The sequence below is a fragment of the Plasmodium fragile genome (genome assembly GCF_000956335.1).
Source record: "Plasmodium fragile strain nilgiri unplaced genomic scaffold supercont1.54, whole genome shotgun sequence".
Lineage (NCBI taxonomy): Eukaryota > Apicomplexa > Aconoidasida > Haemosporida > Plasmodiidae > Plasmodium > Plasmodium fragile.
Genome location: NW_012192634.1, coordinates 42,312 through 63,935, shown reverse-complemented (window position 1 = coordinate 63,935; position 21,624 = coordinate 42,312). Strand labels below are relative to the sequence as shown.

Below are 21,624 nucleotides of genomic sequence, written 5' to 3'. Positions count from 1 at the left end.
TGTGGACAGCTCACGTGGCGCGAATGTTTTAAAGTAGAATGAGTGCCTACCCAGTTTGCAGAGATACAAATGCATTTGTCATGTAGTTCCTATGCTAATGAACTTCGTTTTGTTCTTTATATATATAATTATTTACCCCCTTGCGCCTGCTTTAGCAGCACAGTGTAGACACACACACTGCAATTTTTTTTGCGGTAAAATGTGTACTTCTGTACTCATAACATAAGTATATACTTATCTGCACATAACATGTATGTTGTTAAATTTATTTATTTTTTTTTATTCATTCCAGTGGTCCATTTAACAAATGCTGCTTAAACAATATGTGCAGAGAAAAAAAAAAAAACAAAAAAGAAAGGCCCCAAGCGGAGGTGCTTACATGGTGGACATACAAAAAGGGAAGTGTACTATTTATAACTTCAAAAGGATAAGAAAGACAAAATAACGAATCGGTAAAATGATGTGGTAAAGTTCGAAAAAAGGCAAGGGGCAAAATATATGCCTCCAAAATTTGATTCCTCCCAACAAGGCCAAAATAGCAAAGATGGAAATTTTAAATGCGGTGTTTATTCTTTTTTTCACTCTTTTGAGTGAGCTACCTGGTGGATGTGTACCCAGTGGCTTCACCCACATGGTGCTTAAAATGGTCGCATGGAGGTTGAAGCCAACTTATGCACACTTTTATCCTTTTAAACATTATAGCCACTTCTTGTATGTCCGCGGGAGGGAGCACGAGCACCCTGTTTAGGAGATCTGTCCGATTGGCTTAAGTCTATTGAACTAGCAGATTGCGATGAATACATTACAGTTCCCTCTGAAGAGGAGCCACACTGTTGGTTATAATTCATGCGCGAGTGTGTACCCGTCATGGTCTTGTTACGCATTCTGCCAGATTTTTTTTTGTGTGTCCTCGTTTGTTTAGATGCCTCACGTTTTGTTGACTTGTTCACACGGAAGGAGCCATTTCTGTTATCGTCTTTTTGAGACATGGAGGAAACACTGCTCGTGTCAATTAAGGAAGAGGAGGATGACGAGGAAGCTCCTTTTCCCCCCTTTTTGCATTTGCTTTTTTTCCTGCGAATATTTAGGCGCTTCTTAATACCACTCAGGTTGATGCTTTGTACTGCCACTAAAAATGAGTGGTATATTCTAAGGGCCAGGGATAGACACACGAAGAAGAATTTGATAAAAAATGGTAACAGTGGAATTAAGGCAGGTGCGAGGATAACCAAAATGGCAATTAAGGCAAATTTCTTTATGACATTTTTGGTTTTATTTGTGTAATACTGAACACATTTTTGAAGGTTAAATAGGTAGCAAAAAACCTCAAGGTTACACTTGCATGTATCGCTATCAGCATCTTGAGCAACTTCCGGTGCGTCGTCGTATTGAGTTATACTAGATTCGGCTTCCATTTCTGGCACTGGTACGTCTACCACGTGCACAGTCTCTTTTGAAGTTAATAGGAAGTCTTCCTTGGAACACTCCTTTCCATTCGAATCGCGAAGAACTGCCTTACACATGGTTTCTATTTCTTTATTTATTAAAAATTTGATAATAAAATAAAAGGCGTAATTCTTGTTAGCCTCAATGAATGCTTTTACAGGACTGATGGGACCAAGGTGAGTAGCTAGCTTCCCGGTGTCCTTATCTGTGCAAATGACATGGCAAGAAAAGTTTGAGCCCACAGTGGCGCTGTTGTTCCATGTATGCACAATTAAGACACAATCCTTCGACTCCGATGCGTTTGAAGAACAATTCTTTGGAGTAGTAATATGAGTAATGGTGGCAATAGAAATTGGCCTAATTTCGTACACCTCCAGCGCACTCGTTTCGAACTTAATCTCCACTGAGTGATTTCCATTGAATTTATATTCAATGAACTGCGTATGTGCAGCTGTCCCTTCGTTGTAAAATACTTTATTATCTAAATCGTTGACATCGACTTTTTTATGATTACTATTAATTTTATCTTTCAAATGGTCAGGCAAAGTGGATTGTTTGTATATCCGCGTCTGTGCTTCCGATGCATATAAATTTTTAATTTTATATTTTGAAGCCCCATCTGAATTCATGGCTGCTTGGTGCGCATCATAATATCTTTGAAGGTTTACAGAAATGCAATGTCCAGGAGGGGCAGCACAGAAGTTCCCATTAGCTGCTCTCCATTTAGTTAGAGACACTCCAAACTTATCACATGTTTTGCCACTCAAATCGAAAAGATACTTAGGCATCATGAGAGCTTTTCTCAAGCACGGATGAATTACGCTACACATGCCATGATAATCGCATCCTTTTAGCAGAGGAGAATTTTCTTCTAGGCCACAATTCCTAGTAACATCGCTAGCTAAGACGTCTACGTCGTTTACAGGAGAAGAAGGAATGAGAATATAATCATTTGATAAATTGACTAACGTGTTTTTCCCATGAAATTCGCTCCTGAGAAGAAGCCACAAGTCGAAATAATCATCCCTAATTTCAGTTATGGAGTCATTCATTTCATATTTCTTTTCCTTTGTAACTAAATCATATGTCTTATTTAAAACACTGCTGACGTCATCATAAGAATATTCTTGCACAGTAATATCAACTTGGGTATTAAATATTGGGGGATAATCTATATCATACACAGCATAGTAAGAAAAGTCCATGATGGCACAGTGTCTACTGTAAACGGTGGCCGATTCAGAAAAGAACATGTTGAAATAAATGCATTTCAATTTTGACCTCTTTATATCTTTATTATCCCTAAACAAGTTGTATGATTGGCATGTACATGCTTCCCCCTTTATATATTCAAGAAAATGAGGTGGGAAATCTCCATCTGGGTTATTTATGTCTTCTATCCTGCGCACGTTACATGTGGAGGTGTACCTCTTAATCTCCCAATCTTTGTATTTTTTAAACTTTTGGTGATTAAAAACGTCCACTACTTCTGTATATTTGAAGGGGATGTCTTTCATATATTTCAGGTAATACAAAATGGTCACGTAATCTCTTCGAATAGTTAAGAAATATCCCTTTCCATCCGGCCTCAGTACCTTCAGTCGTAACACCTACGAGGACATGGGGGGGATGGGTTCAGGGGATAACACACACGTGTAGGCGATTCTGCAGAGATACCTTCCCCTGTGCGCGATTTTTACACTCACCGAGTTGTTCGAAACGTCTAACTGCCCAAACGCAACCATTCTACACGTTGAGTCGTCTGACGAAGATGTGCACACTTTCTTCTTAGCAAAGGAGTGCGCCACCTGAATGAAGGGCGCTCTCTTGCCGCCATCCTTCCGTTTGTGCCCTCCAAAAATTGCGCAGCACAGGAGGACGAAAAATTGAAGTGTCCATGTGGGGTTCATTTTGGCCGAGCCTTCCTCCTTTTACTTCTTCACCTAGTTTTCACGTTCTATCATTAGGGGGGGCGACTGTAGGCAGATCCACTGTTCGCGCGTGCACATGAGGGATATATCTGTCTGTATGTTTGCCTCAACGTGCGCACAGAGGTGAAGGGGGACACCTCCGTGGCCTCACCTCATGACCTCCACATACGCACGCTTCGTCCGTTTATGTCTTTTCCCCCAAATGTAGCATAATATAGCGCTGCGTGGGAGGGGTCGATTGGAGGACATTATTTCTAACTATTCATCACAATTTTTTTTTAAAAAACATATTCCATTGCTTTGTCCCATTTTTGGCATAATTCTTCCCACTAAATTCTCTCCCTCGCGTTGTCTCCCTTTTGCATTTTCTCCAACGAGGGAATTTGTACCTTTGCACATCTACACGCAGCATAAAAATGCCTCACCCCAGGTCCAACTTGTGCACTTTTTTTTTTTTTTTTGTTTTTCGAAAATAGGTAGGCAATAAAATTAGTAATAGACACGATGTGGTGATTCAACATGATGACTACTGGTAGGGATGAAGATGCTGCTTTTATTGTTAATATAGTTTTGTCGCCTAGAGGATGACGGGAAGGCCCGTGTTTTCTTTTTTTTTGGGGCGAGGGAAGACATCACACTTAAAACGCTTTGTTAACATTGCGCATATGTTGCATAGGGGGAAAGAAGGTTAAATGGTAAACACAAAAAATAACGCCCCACCCATGAAAATCCTTGACCACTTTGTTGTCTGTTCAAATGGTTAGTGCCACTGCTGCGTTGAGTAAAAAAAAAGCACCTTGTGGAGGCGTCGCAGTTATAATTTGTACCTATTCGAACGCTCACAGGGCGGATAAAAATCGACAAGGCGCACACTGTTGCAAAAACGATGCTCGTGAAATGCCTCATTGTTAAGCTGGTTAAACAAACTTAAAGTGAAACACCCGGTTCTGAGTCCAACGAATAACGCAAGAGCTCCTCTGTGTGATAGGGACATAGCAGAGCAGTTGTCGCATATTTTGCACACGTCCGTTGGGTACACTTCCCCCAACTACAATTGCGGACATTGTTCTTTTAGTTTAATAAATTGTACGTGGGACACAAGTTAAAGTGGAGAGAAATGGTGGAAAACACATTATAATGTTAAGCCATAAATCATAATGCTGTTGAAGCAAAAAGCACAATGCAAATCTGCTTGCAACAAGCTGCTTCGTGCCCATGCTGTTGCGCGTCTGCACGTGGTAGGTACTAGTGAGTATGCCCATTCTTGTGCGTATTAGAGGAATGGGTAAAAAAAAAAAAAAAAGGGGGCATATGCTTTATGACGTCTTAATTATAGGTGTCTGTGTAAGTAAGCGGTGTGGGCACATCAGTGCACTAGCACGCGTCCACGCCGCTAAAAAGAGCGACAAAATGCAACTGCCCACTATATGATCAAGGGCTTGGGGATATCAGTCGCATCCGCCGCCCCCTTATCAATTGGGCTTATGCCAGAAGGTGCCTTTCACACGCTGTTCACGTGCGTGGGGTTATAAGTCTGGCCACGGCGCCATCTGCCAGAGGGCAGAAGAGAACAGAACAGTCACACGTTATAGTTGATGTGGTTTTCATTCGGAGCGTAGTTAAAGAAGAGGTAGTTCACTCCCTCGTCCAAAATGATGAAGGCGTTTATGGGGATGAATCTTCCCTTGTAGGAAAAGAATTGCTGAGTAGCCCTAATGTCTAAAATGACCTCTAACAAGCTATGCAAAAAGGAAATATTCAAAACGTTAACAGTGGTCTGGATTATAATGTTTGTCATGGATGGATTATCATTGTAAATGATTAAAGTGTATTCTTTGAGTTCATCTGAATGTTCACTTAATTTGGGAGTGACGTCTGCATGATGCTGGAGAATGCTGTTTCCAACTTTTCTGTACTCATAATATATATATTTATCTACAGCGCTTCTGGAATATTTTGTGATGAATTCATTTTGGGATAGTTTTAATTTGATATCATCTACATCTGTTAAAGATGGTTTGTACAAAATGAAACCGTATGGTGTCAACGAAGTTGCATTCAGCATTCGCTCTGTTAACACATCTTCCATATAATTGTAGAGCGCTTCATAAATTTCCTTTTCGCTAAATATGATATTGTTGTATGGTTGACTATTTAGGATAATATCCTTTTTGGAAGAAAAAAAGTTGGCAGTAGAAATTATGGATAATTCTTTTCCATATTTGTTTTTGGTAACAAATTGTTCATGTGAAAACAGAATGTGTTTTTCAATAAAGCTGTGGATGTTTTCTACGTCTTCTATGTACTTGTCCATTTTGCTATTTGGCTTCATTTGTTCTATTTGGAAAATTCCACACAAATCTTCCACGTACATAATTAGTGAAATTTTTTGCAGTAGGAATATGAAGTAATCCATGTCCACTTTGTATTTGTTCTTCGAGCTCGAGGCGAATTTGAGCATGACCGTGTCTTTGTCCAGATACTCCTGGAATATCATCTCTTCGTTGTAATTAATGTTCTTCAAGTAGTTATCTAAGTAGTTTAGGTTTTTGCAATAATCCACCGTTTTCCATACATGTACATTTTTAAAAAAATAAATTAAATACTTGACGTTTATCGCTTTTTTCCTTTTACGCTTGCAAGGTTTTCCAATTTTGCTCTGCAGTTTGAGACACTCCCCAGAATGTTCGTCGCTCTCATTTACGTTGTTCTCGCTTTCCGCTTCCTCTCCCCCATCTGTCGCACTTCCTCCTTGGCCCTCGTTGGGATCCTTCGCATCTGATGAGGACTCCTTCATCACATTCTCTTGCTTCCCAAAAAAGCCCAACTTCAAATTCACGCTGTCGCTTTCGTCCATGTCCTTTTCGTATAATTTCTTCCCCTCAAGGTCAAAAAGGTTCATGTGCAGCTTTTTCGCATTGTAAAAGTCTTCATGGTTGAGAGGGCTTTTCAAAGGAATCCAGTCACTGTTTCCCATGATTTTGTGATTCGCGAGGTTTCCACCATCGCCGCTACATCCACCGCTGCCACAATTATTATTTCCTCCCTTGGAGTCTGTGGAGAAAGTCTCCAGCTTAGGCACCATGAAGTGGCCCAACTTGGGGCTTCCCTTATTCATCAGGTGTATAGAATTCACTTTGGAAGGATTAACCGACACCATAATTTCCAAGTCGTGATCGTCTTTGCCTTGGTTACTGTACGTGGGGAAAAACTGGTCTCCTATTCGGTACGAGTTTATGTAAAATATTTTCGACTTCACTTCGTCAATGAGTACGTTCTTAACATCTTGCATGTCTTTCAGGTCCACGGGGGAGGCGTTGTAGTATATGTTTAGTGCGTCTACATCTGGGTATGTAAGCTTGTCAGTAGTGGCCTCACTTCCGTTGTTGTTGGTGGTGGTTCCGTTGTGTGATTCCTCTGTGGTGGTGGTAGTGTATTTGGTGGTTTTGCTGGACGTTTCGCTGGTGCTTAGACCATGGTCGTCATCCATGCCTCCCTCAAATTCACTACCAAGGCTAGGTCCGCTTCCCCCACCGACGACGCCACTTAGAGTTGCATTGGCGGATGCGCTGCACGACTTCAAGGGGGGGAAGTACCTGCTGTTGTGGTAGTAGGCCGTCGTCTGAAGGTCCTTACTATCCAAAACTTTCACAGACTTCTCTGAGGACATTTTTCCATTCTTTTTAATATAATCCAATTTCTCCTGCAGAAGTATTAACTGCTCCAGCAAGTAAGAGGGAGTAAATTTCTCCAAGTATTCCGGGTTGTTCGACTGGGTAAAATATCCTTTCATACTGTATGTGTACTGCTTACAGTAGCTGATCATATTGTTGTTGTAGGATTTACAAGGGCAAATAAGAGGTATGGTTTCTTTATTTATGTTTAGCAAATCTAACAGATTTTCAAAATTTGTGGCGCTAAGTTCGTATTCTGCATTACTCTTGACAAGCATGACATTGTTATGGAAGTGGAATGACATTTTCTCATACAATAGCATATCATTATTTGCTAGCTCTAATACATCTGTGATGCCCATGCAGTATGAGGCACACACAGATTGTGTCAACTTCTCAATAAAAATAATCGTTTCGGTTATATTAAACACTTTTAAGGACTTCATGATATTTAAGAGATCCTTGAAATTGCTTTTTACTGCATGTTCTCTAAAATCAAAGAAATTTAAGAATCCATTTGTTCCATTTTGTCCTACTTTAACGTACATGGTGTCTTTAAGATTCTCTGTTGCCTTTTGGTCTACCAAGTCTTTCTTTGTTTTCATTTTTTTGCTCTTCATTTCTTTTTTTTTGTGTATGGGTCTGCTTTTGTTGCTTTGTCCAAGAGTATTTTTGTCCTCCAGCAGTTCGTTGTTTTTGCTTTCGCTCGGCTCTAGATAGTCTGCCACTTCTGGAAACTTGTTTACCAACGGGTTTGCGGAGTTATGCTGTGCCTTATTGTTCTCCGTACCGGTTTCGCCATCCACTTGTTCTATCTCTTCCGATTCTTCTTCCTCGTCCTTATCGCCTTTTCCCCCTTCCAGTTGCACGCCCTTGGCGGTTGGCGTGTTGCTTCCCAGTTTGAACATGTAATACGGGTTGTAATAGGTATAAGAAAAATCGATGCCTTTTTTTTCATTTTCTGTTGGTGCCTTGTCAGTTGTTTCCTCATCATCAACGTTTTGTCCATGAATTTTTTTATCCTTATGGTCATATTTAGACTTATTGTTTGGTTCATATCCTTGGTAAGGTAGCTGATGCTGCAGTTGCTCATCTTCGTCTGGGTCTTCATCATCGTCGTCATTATCCCCATTGCTTCCTTCCTTTATTTGATATTTTCCAGTCTTTTTTTTCCCCCAGCATTTATTTTTACTTCCCTTTCTGCCTGACTTCTTTTTAATGTTGTCGTACATTTCCTTCATTGCGTATTTGTATACATCGTATGACCCTTCCTGGTGTGCCCCCCTCTGCATGTCCCATTTTTCATGTGCTGGTTTATACTCCTTCTCACCGTCATAGTAAATCTTGTCATCATAGTAGTTGTATGGGCAGTTCTTATCATCTGAACACACCTCGGCATATTCGAAGATGTTGTTATGAAAAGGAAATGGGGGTGCAGCGTATGGGGTGTTAAAGTAATTCATGTAGTTTGTATAGAAATTCACTTTAAGTTCTCCATTGGAGTTGTTATTTAGTTTGATGTTTTTCATGGCTAGCAAGTTTTTGAGTTTTTTTCCTACGATTTTGATTTTCTTTTTGTTTTCCACATAGTGATGGTCGTCATAGTAGGGTTCGTCGTGTGCGTCGTCTTGGTAGTATTTGTCGTACTCATACTGCCCATCGTGATGGTGGTGATGGTCCGGGTTATCGTGGTGGCTTTTTTCGTCGTATTCGTACTGCCCATCGTGATGGTGGTGATGGTCTGGGTTATCGTGGTGGCTTTGTTCGTCGTATTCGTATTCCCCATCTTGATGGTGGTGATTGTCCGGGTGGTTGTGTTCGTCGTATTCGTATTGTACATCGTGATGGTCTTCATGGTGATGATGGTCCTCATCGTAGTGCTCATCGTGATTGTCCTCATGGTGGTGATCGTGCTCACCCGGATCCTCTGGCGCATCGTATTCCTCACCATTTTCGTAATCCACATCCTCCGGGTATTCTTCATTGACACCTTCGTCGTAGTGATGAGGATATTCAGGCGTCACCTCGTACTTTTCGCTTTGATCATAATGGGTGGGTTCTTGAAACTCCTGGGTGTCGTAAGGGGCGTTGTTCTCAGCGGGGTCGTCCTTCTCCTGAGGGTAGCCGTCTTGTGTGGAGTCATCCGTGTGTTCATCTTCCCCCCAGTCCACCCCCTGCACCACCGTGTCATCATATTTGGGATGCACCAAATTACTATGCAAGATTAAATTAATCAAATTGAGTCCCTTCTCGTAAACACTCTCAAAATGTTTCTGCAGGTTTTCCTTGCTGAGGGACTCTACGTCCACGTACACTTCATTTAAAACCCCAGAGAGGTGTAACACCCTTTTGTCCACATCATTGAAAGTTACATAAATGCTATAAAATTTAAAAAAGTGATCCAAAAATTTATCAAACTTTTCTGTATCTGTGGGGTGCAAGGTCATATTGTTTATATTTTCTAATGCACCTTGTATGTCGTCTGCATTTTTATTTTCCGTATTATCAATAAAGGTGCTTTTTAGCAAAGCCAACAAGGTAGCCCTTTTATTTTTGTCGTCATCGATTGTTAATGCATTTTGCCAGGAGAAAAGAAAAAAACAGAATAAAATGGAGAGTACAAAAAGGGGAGTTATTCGTAGCATGGTCACTAGAGGTTTGGAAACGAAAGTGTAAAGTGTGCAGATTTAAAAGGCGCAACGAGGACGCAAAGAGGGTAAGGACGTAAATATATTGTTAACTTGTTTGAAGCTAATTTTTTCCTTTTTTGTACCCATTATGGGTTCGTACATTCGGAAAAACGGTTAGCTCAGTTATTGTTTGGTTTATTTTGTTGTATTTCGCCGCTTAGCCTTTAGCTGTTCAGCATTTTTGCTTTTGAGCATTTCACTTAGAACAGTTCTCAAGTGCATTTCCTTCCTTTCACCTTACTTTGATTCCACTTTATTGGAACGGAAATTTGCAAAACTGCGCATATCCAGCCAAAAAAAAAAAAATTCACCTTAAAAATGTTCACCCTTTGACATTAGACTACACAGAAGGAATTGCTTTTAGATATTTATTAGAGGGAAACTGGAGAAAAAAAAAAAAAAAATAATAATAAAATACAGTGTGCGGATCCGAGATAAGAATTTTTTTTTTTTTTCTCGTGTGTTGATGTGTGACTTGATCTGCCTTTATGTGTGCCCTTTTTTTTTTTGCATCTTCCGAGCCTGATAGGCAGGTGTGTGAGATCATTTGATAACCATTGGGCAGGGAATGAACTCCGCAAAAGGGGATATGTTCATCTCTCTCTCTTGTTGGGCAAACAGGCAAATTGAACGGAAAAGAAATTACCAAAATGAATAAGGTGAACAGGTGAAACAAAATGAAATAACCCGCATGTATCAATTTATTACACCCGAGATAAAGCGTAATGTGCATATATAATAGTGCGCAAAGAGCTAAATTGCATACACTAATTGAGAGCACTTTTATTTCCTTCCATTTCATGCGATATGTGTAAATCTTCCACTAGTATATTTCATTTTTCGTTTCTGTTTCCTTTACCTTTTTGCTTTTCAAAATTGGTCCTTTGTGTTAATTTGAGGAAGGGTGTGATACGCTGTTCCAGTTCGTTTCAACTTTTTTTTTTTTTTTTTTTTGTTATACACATTAAACGTGAAGTGAAAAAAAATTACTTTTTCAGAGTTGCAAGCACGTAGCAGTGGGCCAAAATGGGAGGAACAAAAAAAGCATCAGCCATTGCAAGGAGTATACATTTTTTTTTTTTTAAAGTTAATATTTGGGGAAAGCATAACCATGCTATATGAGTTGGCTTATGAGTAGGCAACAATATGAGGCATGAAAAAAAGAGCCCATTTTAACTGTTCCAAGTTTATCAAATTGGAAGTAAATTAAGGTACACTTTTGGCGCAAATTTCTTTCTGTTGTAATAGGGATCCTCCTCCTGGTGTGGAACGCCCAAAACGAGGTTGCTAGCTTTTTTTTTGTCTCCCCATTTTAACATTTTAAAATGAATAGACAGGACTGCTCCTTTTCCAGTTAGTACTTTGTTCACCAGAGCAACAAACTACACTTTTTTCCTTCAAGGGTGTGTGACGTAACACGACGTATATACACTTATTTACAAACCTTTTTGTGTGCACATATTTGCGACTGCCTTGAACTGTCCTGAACAGTTTGTGTGCAAAAGGGGAACAGTGTCCTAAATGTTTGTTCTTTTTTTGCTTCTTCTTCAAAGGAATTATTACCGTTGTTACGCTATTCATTTTTCTGTCCCATTCAATGCTTTTCCGTTTTCCATGCTCCCTTTTGAACATGTCGCAAATGGGTCTGCTCAACTTGGCCTGCCCTAACGCGCAAGCGGAATTTTGGCGTGCAATGTTTTCCATGCACAAATTAAAAAAAAAAAAAAAAAAAAAAGCCATAATAACTTCACACAGTAAGGTAGAGCAATACACAATTAAACAGAACTGATCATTTTGACATAAAATCAGTGTTTCCCCTTAACCACAACATGTTTACACGCGTTATTCCCACTTTTACCATTCCTATATAAGGTCATATTCGTTGGTGCCAACTGGTATGCAACTTTTTGGGATGTACTTCTCGTCATTCGAAGGAGTTACCAGTAATAAAGTATATATGCCCCTTATTTCATATCCTTTTTGTTTTTTTTTTTTCATCATACGATGACAAGGGTTTGCCTGGTAACTGGGGGCACCGGTTTGCTAGGAAATAGTTTACGGGAAGTAATAAAAAAGGAAACCCTGCACTTTGTAGAAAATGAAAATGAGATAATTGTAAATTCGGAGGATAACAATGTAATTAAGAAATATATTTTTTTAAGTTCCAAAATGTGTGATTTAAAAAATTTTGATGAAGCGCAACAATTTTTCGAAAAAAACGAAATTACGGATATCATACATTTTGCGGCATATGTAGGTGGTCTATACGCGAATAAAAACAACAACCTGCAGTTTTTGGTAGACAACTTGGAGATTAATTTAAATGTGGTTAAACTGTGCCACAGGCATTCGGTATGCAAAGAGAAAACAAAAAAAAAAAAGTCATACGGCAAGTGTGCTCGTGCGGTTGTATGTACCTATGTATATATATGCACACGTGAATGGAGCGAACCTCTACATGCTCAAGTGTGTTGTCCACTTAATATATGAAAATTGGCACACATTGCTTAAAGAGCTCGTCTCAAATGGGGGAAAATATGTGCGCACAAAACCGTTGTCTAGTCTAGGAAAACATATAAAGACATGGTGAAAAAAATATAATACCGATATCCGCGTGGAGGCTTCGTCTCTTGAGAAAAAAAAAAAAAAAAACTCTCCTCTTTTTTATTCCAATGTTATTAGATTACGAGAGGAATATTCACTCTGTCTACATGTGTCTTCCCAGAAAAGTGCACTTTGCCTTTAACTGAAGAAGACATACATGAGGGAAGGTGCCACCTGAGCAATGAAGGATACAGCGTGTCAAAAAGAGTTCTAGAAGTGTTGGTCAGATTTTACAGAGAAAAATACAACTACGACTGGATTTGCATAATACCTACAAATGTATATGGAAAATACGACAACTTCAACTTAGCCTCTTCTCACGTAGTGCCTTCTATTATTCATAAGATGTATTTGGCAAAAGGTAGTTCAAAAGTGTTGCTACTTTTAAGAGATGGAAAAGCGACGACATTTCTGTCTTGAAAAACGGAACTTAAAAATGGTTACATGTGTATATGTACACATATACGCACACATATGTGTTTTTTTTTTTTTTTTTCCCTCAGTGAACAATACAGATGTACGGCTCATGGGCGATGGGACGGCTGTTCGACAATTTATTTACAACAAAGACATAGCCACCATTTTGTTTTACATCCTCAATACGTATTATTGCAAACATTTCAAGATAGTTAAGGATGAAATTTACAGCGTTATATTCTCCACTAATTTACCTTCAAACGGTACGCATATAAATGTGTGCTCACAAATATATATGCATGTACATTTTTGAATAAAATTTGCCCACAACAGTGTTGCTCCGTTTGTTACTTCGGCAGAATTAACCATTAAGGAGTTGGCGGAGAAAATAAAACATTTCCTAAAATTCGACAAAGAAGTATTGGTTCGTTCGTAAAAAAATATACATATATGTATATATACATGTATATGTACATATGAAAAAAGAAAACTGCTTAAAATGCCCTAAATGAACAAAATTTAACCCCCCTGTTGCTTAGTTCGACGAAACAGCGGATAACGGAATTCATCGGAAGGTTTCAACATAAGAACGAATGGGATATTGCAGAAAAAAAGGGAGTGTTTTTTTTTTGCTATACGAGTTTACTTTCACAGTGAAAATATATTTTCTTTTGTTTTTTTTTTTAGACATCAAGCAGCGACAAGTTAATGAAAATTTTGGATAACTCTTTCGCGTTTACTGACATAGACAAGGGTTAAAAAAAGATGCAAAAAAAAAAAAAGTAAAAATACACACTCTGTAACGTTGCTCAGTTTGTAATCGGAACGAACTGAAAGAGCGCATTATGAGCAGCCCCCTTCCTAAACATTATGTAACACATTTAATGCTCAATACAACATTGCAGGTTTGGAAGAAACGATCGAATGGTTCATTGGCGCGTACGAGAGCGTAAGAAGGTGATATTTCGGCTATTGCAAGTTTGCATACTCACCTTTCACACACATGGTGTTGTGTTATTTTTGCAAAATGTTTTACTCAGTTTATCCACCTTCACTGCAATTATGTGACAACTAACAAACTCTTGTAGAGTGCCAAAAAAGAACTGACGTGCGAGGGGTATTCCACACGCACATTTGTACTTTCCAAATTTATTTTGGACGGGAAAAATAAATAAATACACACATAAAACTGCATACACACCATCTTAACCGTTCCGTAAATGAAGCATACAACAGTATGCGAAGCATTTGTAAAAAAAAAAAAAAAATATATGCGGCTTTGAAGGATTAGAAAGAACAAGTAAATTCAAATAGGAGAGTTATACATATGCCTTGCATACGTGCACGATGTCTATGCTATGCGTACCACATATATCCTTTGGGACAACCTGAACCTGTGCTATGCTCCCCGTCTGAAGCTTAAACCGGTGATGAGTAAAAAAGGTGGCAGTTTTATTCAGTTTTCATTTTACAAGCGAATTGCGCAGCGCAGACGGGGGTGAAGAAGCTATTTTTTATTTTCCCCTCCGGAAGGAAACTCGCGACGAAACAAATTTTGTACATATTAACAAATTCACGAATGTGTATTTTTTCTCAAAATTGGCCCCTCTAACATGTAACATTCTTTGCTGTTAGGCGTAAAGCATACTTTTCGACTTGGGGGGTTTTCACTATGTGTAAAATTTTATTACAACTGGTAAAACAAGTTCCAATTTTATTCTATTAGTTTTTTTCTATTTTGCTAGCTTATCATTTACATGATCTTATCGCCCATAACAAAATTGCCCGTCCTGCACTGTCCATCCCTTCTGTGTGCAGCGTCTTTTTTCAAGCAAAAAATGCATTATTGTGTAAATTCCATGGACAGGAAAAAAAGGCACACCAGACTGTCCACCGCCGCGATGGCTTGTCATTCTGCATAAATGTACATATTTCACAAGTCGAAGAAAAGTAGAAAACAGTGGAAAGTAAAAATGTGACTGACGTTTTACGTGGAATAACTGGTACTACATTTTTTTCTCTCCATATAAGAATTATTGCTACTTTTTTCAACATGTGGACAGCTAACAAAAAGCACAGATAAATCCAACAATGGCATTTTTTTTTTCTGCCTTTTCACATTTTAGCGCAAGAAATGACTATACATTTTTTTCCCATAAAAATGCATGAAGGTAAAGGGTCCTACATAACACTTAATTGCTAAATTGTATGATACATAAATCGTGCCACAACTGGTGTTTTAAAACAAAGCGTAGAGAATTTTTTTTTTTTGTTTTTTGTCATCTTTTTCGTAATTATAACTACATGTGCGTGAACATTTCGTAAAATATTAATGTACACAATGTAGCACACATTTGTGACTGTATTAAAAATACAACCATTTTTTGTTATATGGTACATGTGGCAGTTGTTCCTCTTCATATTCCTCTTTTTTTTTCTCTCCTTCCGAGCTCTGCTAAGCCAAATAAAGATATTTTCACCAGCTGGTGTAACTTCGTTTGATCCTTCCCTAGGTGATTTACGAAAATGTTTACATGTGAGCGGTTTAAGCCTTTTTGCACCACGCATATTATATTACGCATGTACGCACGATTCAACGTATGGACTGCACGCTAGCGTGCATATAAATGTAAAAAAATTCACATCAAAGTATCGCTAAAGAGAGGCCCCTAGGAATGTAGGTCTTTTTGACCCGCCATACGTTTATTATCAAATCTTCATATATGTATTTATACAGGGCATATAATTATCCTCTGTGGTGCTATTATAATTTTCCTTCTTATGCACAGGTTCGTCCGTTCGTGTGGCTACTATATCTTACCATTATGATGTACGCGCTGATGCACGCGTTTCACCCTTGTCACATGTGACAATCTTGTGCAAGTCAACACAGTTGAGGGTCGGTGTTGGGTTCCTGTGCGCGCCTTCTTTAACAAGTATTAGTGTATATGAATCCACAAAGCTGACCCACCTTATACACGTACTTATATAGCCCATTTTCCGTTTAACCTGTTTTTATCCCATTATAAAAGCCAACGCCGGTTCACGAAACCCCCCATGGCTGCAAAATGGAAGATAAATCTTACGCAACCTTTCACAAGAGAAAAAAAACAAGAGCGAATGCAAAAGTAAGCAGAGAAAAAATTAAGAAGAACTTTTTAAGAAATGAAAAATTCGTCCGAGTTTCAAGTATAAGCAAAAGTTCAACGAAGAAAACATTTTTACATACCTTGTTCAAAAGCTTTATCAAGCCATACAATGAGAAGAACACAGCGTTTTACTCCATTTTGTGTATAATTAATAACATCTACAAATGCCACTACTTTTCGAAGCACCGCTGCTTGATTTGCAAGCCACTGCACGAAAGGAGCGCGTCCGTTTTGCAGGGTGGAGGTGGTTACTATGATGGGTGTGATGGGGAGGACAGCGCGTCTGCGTCTGGCAGGGGTTCCCTCACCGCGTGCACCAGCATGTCCTCCATCACTTCCACCACCGCGTCCAGCACTGCCACCGTCACCTTCCCCTATGACATATACTACAACTTGCGAAAAATCAACTTGATTGAGTCTGGAAAACTGAAGAGCAGTGGGAGCCGCGGCACATCAGAAGGGAGTCGCGAAGCGGGTGAAGCAGCGGGGACCCACTGCGTGCGGGAGAAGGAATGTTCAGAGGCAGAACCGAACACAGGGTTGTTACAGTTGGACCCAGAGAAAAGGAAAATAGGGGAGGGTGGAAATGAAAGCGAAAGTGAGGCCAAAAATGGGGCCGCACGTACAGTGACCACAGGGGTAGTTAATGCCCCCTTTGGAGAAAAAAACGCACGCGAATGCCCCCACCCAGAGAACAAAGCCAATCAACAAATGGATACAGCAAAAACCAATGCCTTAAATAACAGGCCAAGATCAAGCGCAGGGGTGGTGAGGAAAAACGTTTCCGTTACCGATAAGGAAGTGTCCCCAATCTGTGGACCAATTCAAAATTTTATAAGTCAAAAGTTAAACCTTACAAATGTGCAGCACTACTACTTCCTCTCACACGGCAAGGAACAGTTTGAAGATTTGTACAATTTGGGGGTGTTCGAAAAGATAAATATATTCGACAAAATTTTACTGGACTTAAACCAAACTGAAATACACCCTAATGTGTTAAGGACGGGAATTTTTTTTAACAAATATTTGAATACGACCCACAATGACAGGAACGTAGATTTGCTCACAGCTCTCAAGTCTTTTATTAAAGACTACTCTCTCCCTCCCTACGAACCCATTAACAGACACATGAAAGTTGTGATTGACAAAGAAATAAATTACATCATAATGTGCAAAAAGCATAGCATCAGCATGGGGGAAGTTATTAGGTGGTTTAAAAATATGATTACGGAACATATAGGAAAAAATATCCTTGAGAAGACGAGGGTAATAATTATGAACAATATTAATAATTACATAAGAACCAAAATTGTCATGCCTTCGATATACATTTCTAACTATGTAGCAGAGCACATCATTGCCCACAACGATATTTTGCTAATTTACACCTTTGATTATGATATATATTTGTCCATAGTCAAGGCGAAGAGAAGTGGGAAAAGGTTCGAAATTGTTTTAGTTGACTCAGAACCTTATAAAAATTCATATGATATTAAATTGTATACAAAACTAGGGATCCCAGTTACGTACACATTAATTGGCGCTTTATTTTACAACATAAAAAATTGCACCAAAGTCTTGCTAGGGATTGATGCTATTATACATAATAGTGTTTATGCCTATGTGGGTACGAGCATTATATGCATGATGGCTCACCTTAGTAATGTGCAGGTCTATATAGCTTGTGAAACGTACAAAATCAGTAACAAAATTATTATTGATAGTTTTAGCATAAATAATATTAATAATAACTTGGACATTTATAATTATATATACATGCACCACCATCCCCACCACAGACACCATAGTCACTACGACCACTACCGACATCAGCAGAGGCAACAGCAACAGCAGCAACAGCAGCAACAGCAGCAACAGCAGCATGTGGCCTCCCAAAAAAGTACCACCCAAAAAAATAAATGCATAGATCACGGGGTCATGTTTAACCGCAAATTAAACACATTCATAAATTCCTACTCTGATATAACCTCCAGTGCCGTCCTTTTTAATAATCACGAAATTGGTTCAGGAGGCGATGCTCCTTCCAAGCCCCTTATCAAATATTTCGCTGTAGAAGCAGGGAAAAAAGGGCCAGATGCCCTTTCCCCCTCTAGTAGCACATCAAACCATGCGCAGGAAAATGTGTACCCATTAGAAGTGGACCCACCCTCCTCCATTCGTGGTAACCCAAACGGGATCCTTCTCAAAGGAGATCTTAAAATGAATTGTCAACCGAATGAATCGACGGATCACCCAGGGGGTAGCCATGCAGAAGTGTTAAAAAACAATAACAATTCCTCGCCGAGTGGCTCCAATACGTTCCTCAAAGATGCAGACACTACGCGCAGCGGAAGGGACGCCTCCACATTGTTTCCCAAGCACGACGAACCCAAAAGAGAAACGCCCATTCAGACGAATCAGGAATATCCCAACGAGGAGGAAGAGGTATGTACTAATAAGAATAGCGAGATTGATATAAAGGGTCCCGGGAAAGAAGTCAAAATAGTTACCACTGCAAGTATGCTTACAAGCAGAAGCACGAGCACAGTAGGATCCACAAAGGGAATACTGAAAGTACCGGGAAAAACATCCTACGAAAATAAAAATGAAAAAAATAATTCCCTTTTAAGCAATAAACAGAATTGTGGAAACGTTCCCACTTATAGTAAAAATGTTGTTAAAAAGAATAGAGTGCTTTTTAACCTTAAAAGTGACAAAGGTAGTTATGCCTCCATTTTTAACAGCCACACTGTTGCCCATTCGAATAACTTGAGCGCGAACATTGAAGCCAGCGAAAGTGACGAAGAAAAAATATGCTGCAATAGCATTTGTGATTCTATTTGTACCTCCATTGGAAATATGAACATAAAAAATGTATGCACAGATACACATAACGAGACGAACCTGTTTAGTTCCGTCCAATCGCACATAAGCAAAATTAATTCCACCACGGACAAGTCTTTTTACGTTGCCAATATATGTAATGATGTCACACCGCTGAAGCACATCACCTATATCGTCACCGAGGTGGGCTTATACACGAGCGCAAACAGGAACGCATTAAAGGTGTTTGTTCAGAATAACCTCTAGCTCCTTTGCGCCTGAGTGGATGTGTTCGTCTTAACGTGTGCTCACGTGCACATTTGTGCGCATTAGTGTGCGTGTGCCCGTCCACTGTGTTTTGTCGTTTTTTTTTTTTTAGTGCCTCTCATCCCTTTTTTCACCCCTTATTGTTTCTTACACCTTTGCGAAAAAGGAGTCCCCAAAAAAAAAAAATATTCATTTTGTAGCTAACCCTTTTCTCGCAAAAGGGCAAACTGATATTCTCTGTGTACGCCATTTTATTTTGAATGATTCTTCCGCCCTGTTGTTTAAAATAACCCCAATCGGAAACGTAAGCATATGTATAAGCGCACTTGTGTCTTGTGTATGAGCTCCCACCTACACGTATTCCAGTGTTACGGATGTCACGTGGAAAAGGAACCATCTTAGCCACAGAAATTAGTCCCGTTTTGCGAGTATAAAATGTCTGCCCCCTTGCGCAGATTCCACGTTAAATATTGGCTAACAGGTGGAGGCGGCAAAAGTCCTGAAGGTCTTTGCGCATACGGCCTACGTCGTTGCGTCAGATATGTCCTTTGGGCGGCGCGCGCCTTAGTCTAATTTAAAGGAACAGCCGAACCCAATTTGTAGACACACACTTTTATGTGAAACAATGCACTTCAGCTGGCTTTGTACCTCTCGAATTGCATAAAGGGGAATAACTAACAAGTTGGCGCTTTTTAAGACTAAACAAGTTTAATAAGCGTGATGATCGCATGACCATCACATGACACGGAGTTGCTAAAGGCAACAGAAAAAAGGGCTTAAATTGGGAAAAAAAAATGTTTCTTAATTATGTGTCTACGTGAAAAACAAACAAGGAGATATGCACGCAAAAAAAAAAAAAAAATATAATAACAAAAAATATAACAAAAAAAAAAAAAAGCCTAACGATTTAGAAACCTGAGGTGGGAACTCCCCTACATTTTTCTGCTACGATTCATTCTACTGAAAATAAAAAATAGGGACATGCATACATATATGTGTGTGCGTAGGGGTGTAATTATGTACGCTGTCACACGAAAGAGCGTGCACACGCGCATGCACAGCGGCACGCGTTTAAACGTGCCTCCCCCCTCCCTCAGCTTTCAATGTCTCTTCGATAATTGGTAATTTTGCTTCTGTCCCTTTTGGAAGTATTTTTTCTCTTTTTGTCGCTTACGTCTGAACACTGCATAGCCAATGTAAAGGCAAAAAAGACCACGAGGCCTCCTAAGTAGTACATCAGATATTTTTTAAAATGGTCTATCAATTTGTTTAAAAATGTTTTGTTGTTTGTTCCGTGCCCAGGGGAAGCATGCATAAGTGTTGGGGGCATGCCTGAGGTGTTTTTCTGCTGATCACCATGTGGGTGATGAATGTGCCCCTGGTGTAGGGCTTCCTGAACATTAAGTTGAACGACACTTCTTAGCAGTTTCATGAAATCATTTTTAATATCATCAGGGATGTGTATATCTTCGTTTATTTTTCTGCAAAGTGGTGGGAAAAGAATCAGCGTAAAAAATGAGCATACTAGAGGAGAGAAAATCAGACAGTTGGGGGGAGGATAAACTGTGATTATGTGCACTAACTACATATATATGCCTATGTGCACACACATACACTCTTGTACATAACTTTGAATCGAGTGAAAGAAAAAAAAAAAAAAACCTACACGTTATTGTTGTAGGGTAAAATTGGGTTCTCTCTCTTCGGTATGGAAGCGCTTAAAACTGGAATTACATTTTGCGCCACGTTGGACAGGGGCGCACTTGTAGGCTGTCTCTGTTCATTATTATTTACATTTGGCGCATTCGTTTTTGCTTCTGGGTTATTATGAGCAGACTGGTTGTTATTAGCTTCTTTACCGCTCTGTTGTTTTTCATTTGCGTTATGCGTTTTTTGGTCGTGATGTTGGTCGTGCTTATCCCCCTCGTGATGCTCTACATGCTTGTTCTTATTGCTTCCATGGGCATTTATTTCTTTTTTATGTTTGTCTTCATTTTTTTTGCTTCCCTTTTGTTGTTTCCCAATATTTGTTTTGTGTGATGCCTTCTTTCCCGTTTCTTCTTCTTCGTCGTCGTCCTCCCCTCCCCAATCCTCCTCATTTTCCTTCTCATCATCTTCGTCGTCCTCATAATTTTCGTCATCATCGAAATCTCCTTTTGTTTTTTTTTTCTTGTCTTTTTTATCTTTTCCCTCTTTGTCTTCTTTTACATTTTTTTTTTTTTTGGAATTGTTTTTGGGTTCCCCGTCTTCGTCGTCTTCTCCATCAGGTTCATCGTCGTCCCCCTCGTCTATACTATCGTCGTCGAATGCGTCATCTTTGCCATCCTTTTTACTCTTCTCCTCATTTGATGGTTTTTTTTCACCATTTGTTTCCTGCACCGCATGTTCCTCCTGTTTCCCCTTCAAATCATCTTCTCCTGTGTCGTTTTTTTTTTCCTTCTCTTTTTTGCCGTCCTTTCCTGCAGGCACTTCGCTATCACTTGCTTCCGTTTGCGACAAGAAAGAGAAGTCTAGTAATATTGGGAAAAAAAAAAATTAATAAAATGTGCATCAATGCCTTTTAATTAGTGACCTGGGTTGACTCAGACATGAAATGGCGTTTTTTTTTTTTTTTTTTTTTTTT

At 39.3% G+C, this 21,624-nt stretch overlaps 6 protein-coding genes across 6 annotated transcripts in view; 2 read left to right on the top strand and 4 right to left on the bottom strand.

Moving 5' to 3' along the window:
• Positions 1–689: 689 nt before the first annotated feature.
• On the bottom strand, positions 690–3,356 carry AK88_04121 (uncharacterized protein; the record flags this gene model as incomplete). Its single annotated transcript, XM_012481731.1, has 2 exons — positions 690–3,056; positions 3,153–3,356. 2 exons carry the CDS (start codon positions 3,354–3,356, stop codon positions 690–692), a joined length of 2,571 nt encoding a protein of 856 aa, XP_012337154.1.
• Positions 3,357–4,956: 1,600 nt separating this feature from the next.
• Positions 4,957–9,696, bottom strand: AK88_04120 (uncharacterized protein; the record flags this gene model as incomplete). Its single annotated transcript, XM_012481730.1, has 1 exon — positions 4,957–9,696. The coding sequence occupies one exon, from the start codon at positions 9,694–9,696 to the stop codon at positions 4,957–4,959; it is 4,740 nt and encodes a 1,579-aa protein (XP_012337153.1).
• Positions 9,697–10,931: 1,235 nt separating this feature from the next.
• Positions 10,932–11,669, bottom strand: AK88_04119 (uncharacterized protein; the record flags this gene model as incomplete). The annotated part of the gene is made up of 3 exons (XM_012481729.1): positions 10,932–11,123; positions 11,305–11,405; positions 11,579–11,669. The coding sequence occupies 3 exons, from the start codon at positions 11,667–11,669 to the stop codon at positions 10,932–10,934; spliced, it is 384 nt and encodes a 127-aa protein (XP_012337152.1).
• A 76-nt stretch (positions 11,670–11,745) lies between these two features.
• On the top strand, positions 11,746–13,723 carry AK88_04118 (uncharacterized protein; the record flags this gene model as incomplete). Its single annotated transcript, XM_012481728.1, has 6 exons — positions 11,746–12,093; positions 12,424–12,706; positions 12,849–13,025; positions 13,122–13,186; positions 13,450–13,516; positions 13,668–13,723. The coding sequence occupies 6 exons, from the start codon at positions 11,746–11,748 to the stop codon at positions 13,721–13,723; spliced, it is 996 nt and encodes a 331-aa protein (XP_012337151.1).
• Positions 13,724–15,830: 2,107 nt separating this feature from the next.
• Positions 15,831–19,001, top strand: AK88_04117 (uncharacterized protein; the record flags this gene model as incomplete). The annotated part of the gene is made up of 1 exon (XM_012481727.1): positions 15,831–19,001. The coding sequence occupies one exon, from the start codon at positions 15,831–15,833 to the stop codon at positions 18,999–19,001; it is 3,171 nt and encodes a 1,056-aa protein (XP_012337150.1).
• A 1,093-nt stretch (positions 19,002–20,094) lies between these two features.
• The window catches only part of AK88_04116 (uncharacterized protein), a gene marked incomplete at both ends in the record, with an annotated part of 6,853 nt that continues 5,323 nt past the window's right edge, over positions 20,095–21,624 (bottom strand). The window contains 2 exons of the mRNA XM_012481726.1: positions 20,095–20,482; positions 20,668–21,511. Of these exons, the coding sequence (XP_012337149.1) occupies positions 20,095–20,482; positions 20,668–21,511 (1,232 nt within the window). The remainder of the gene's footprint in view (positions 20,483–20,667; positions 21,512–21,624) is intronic.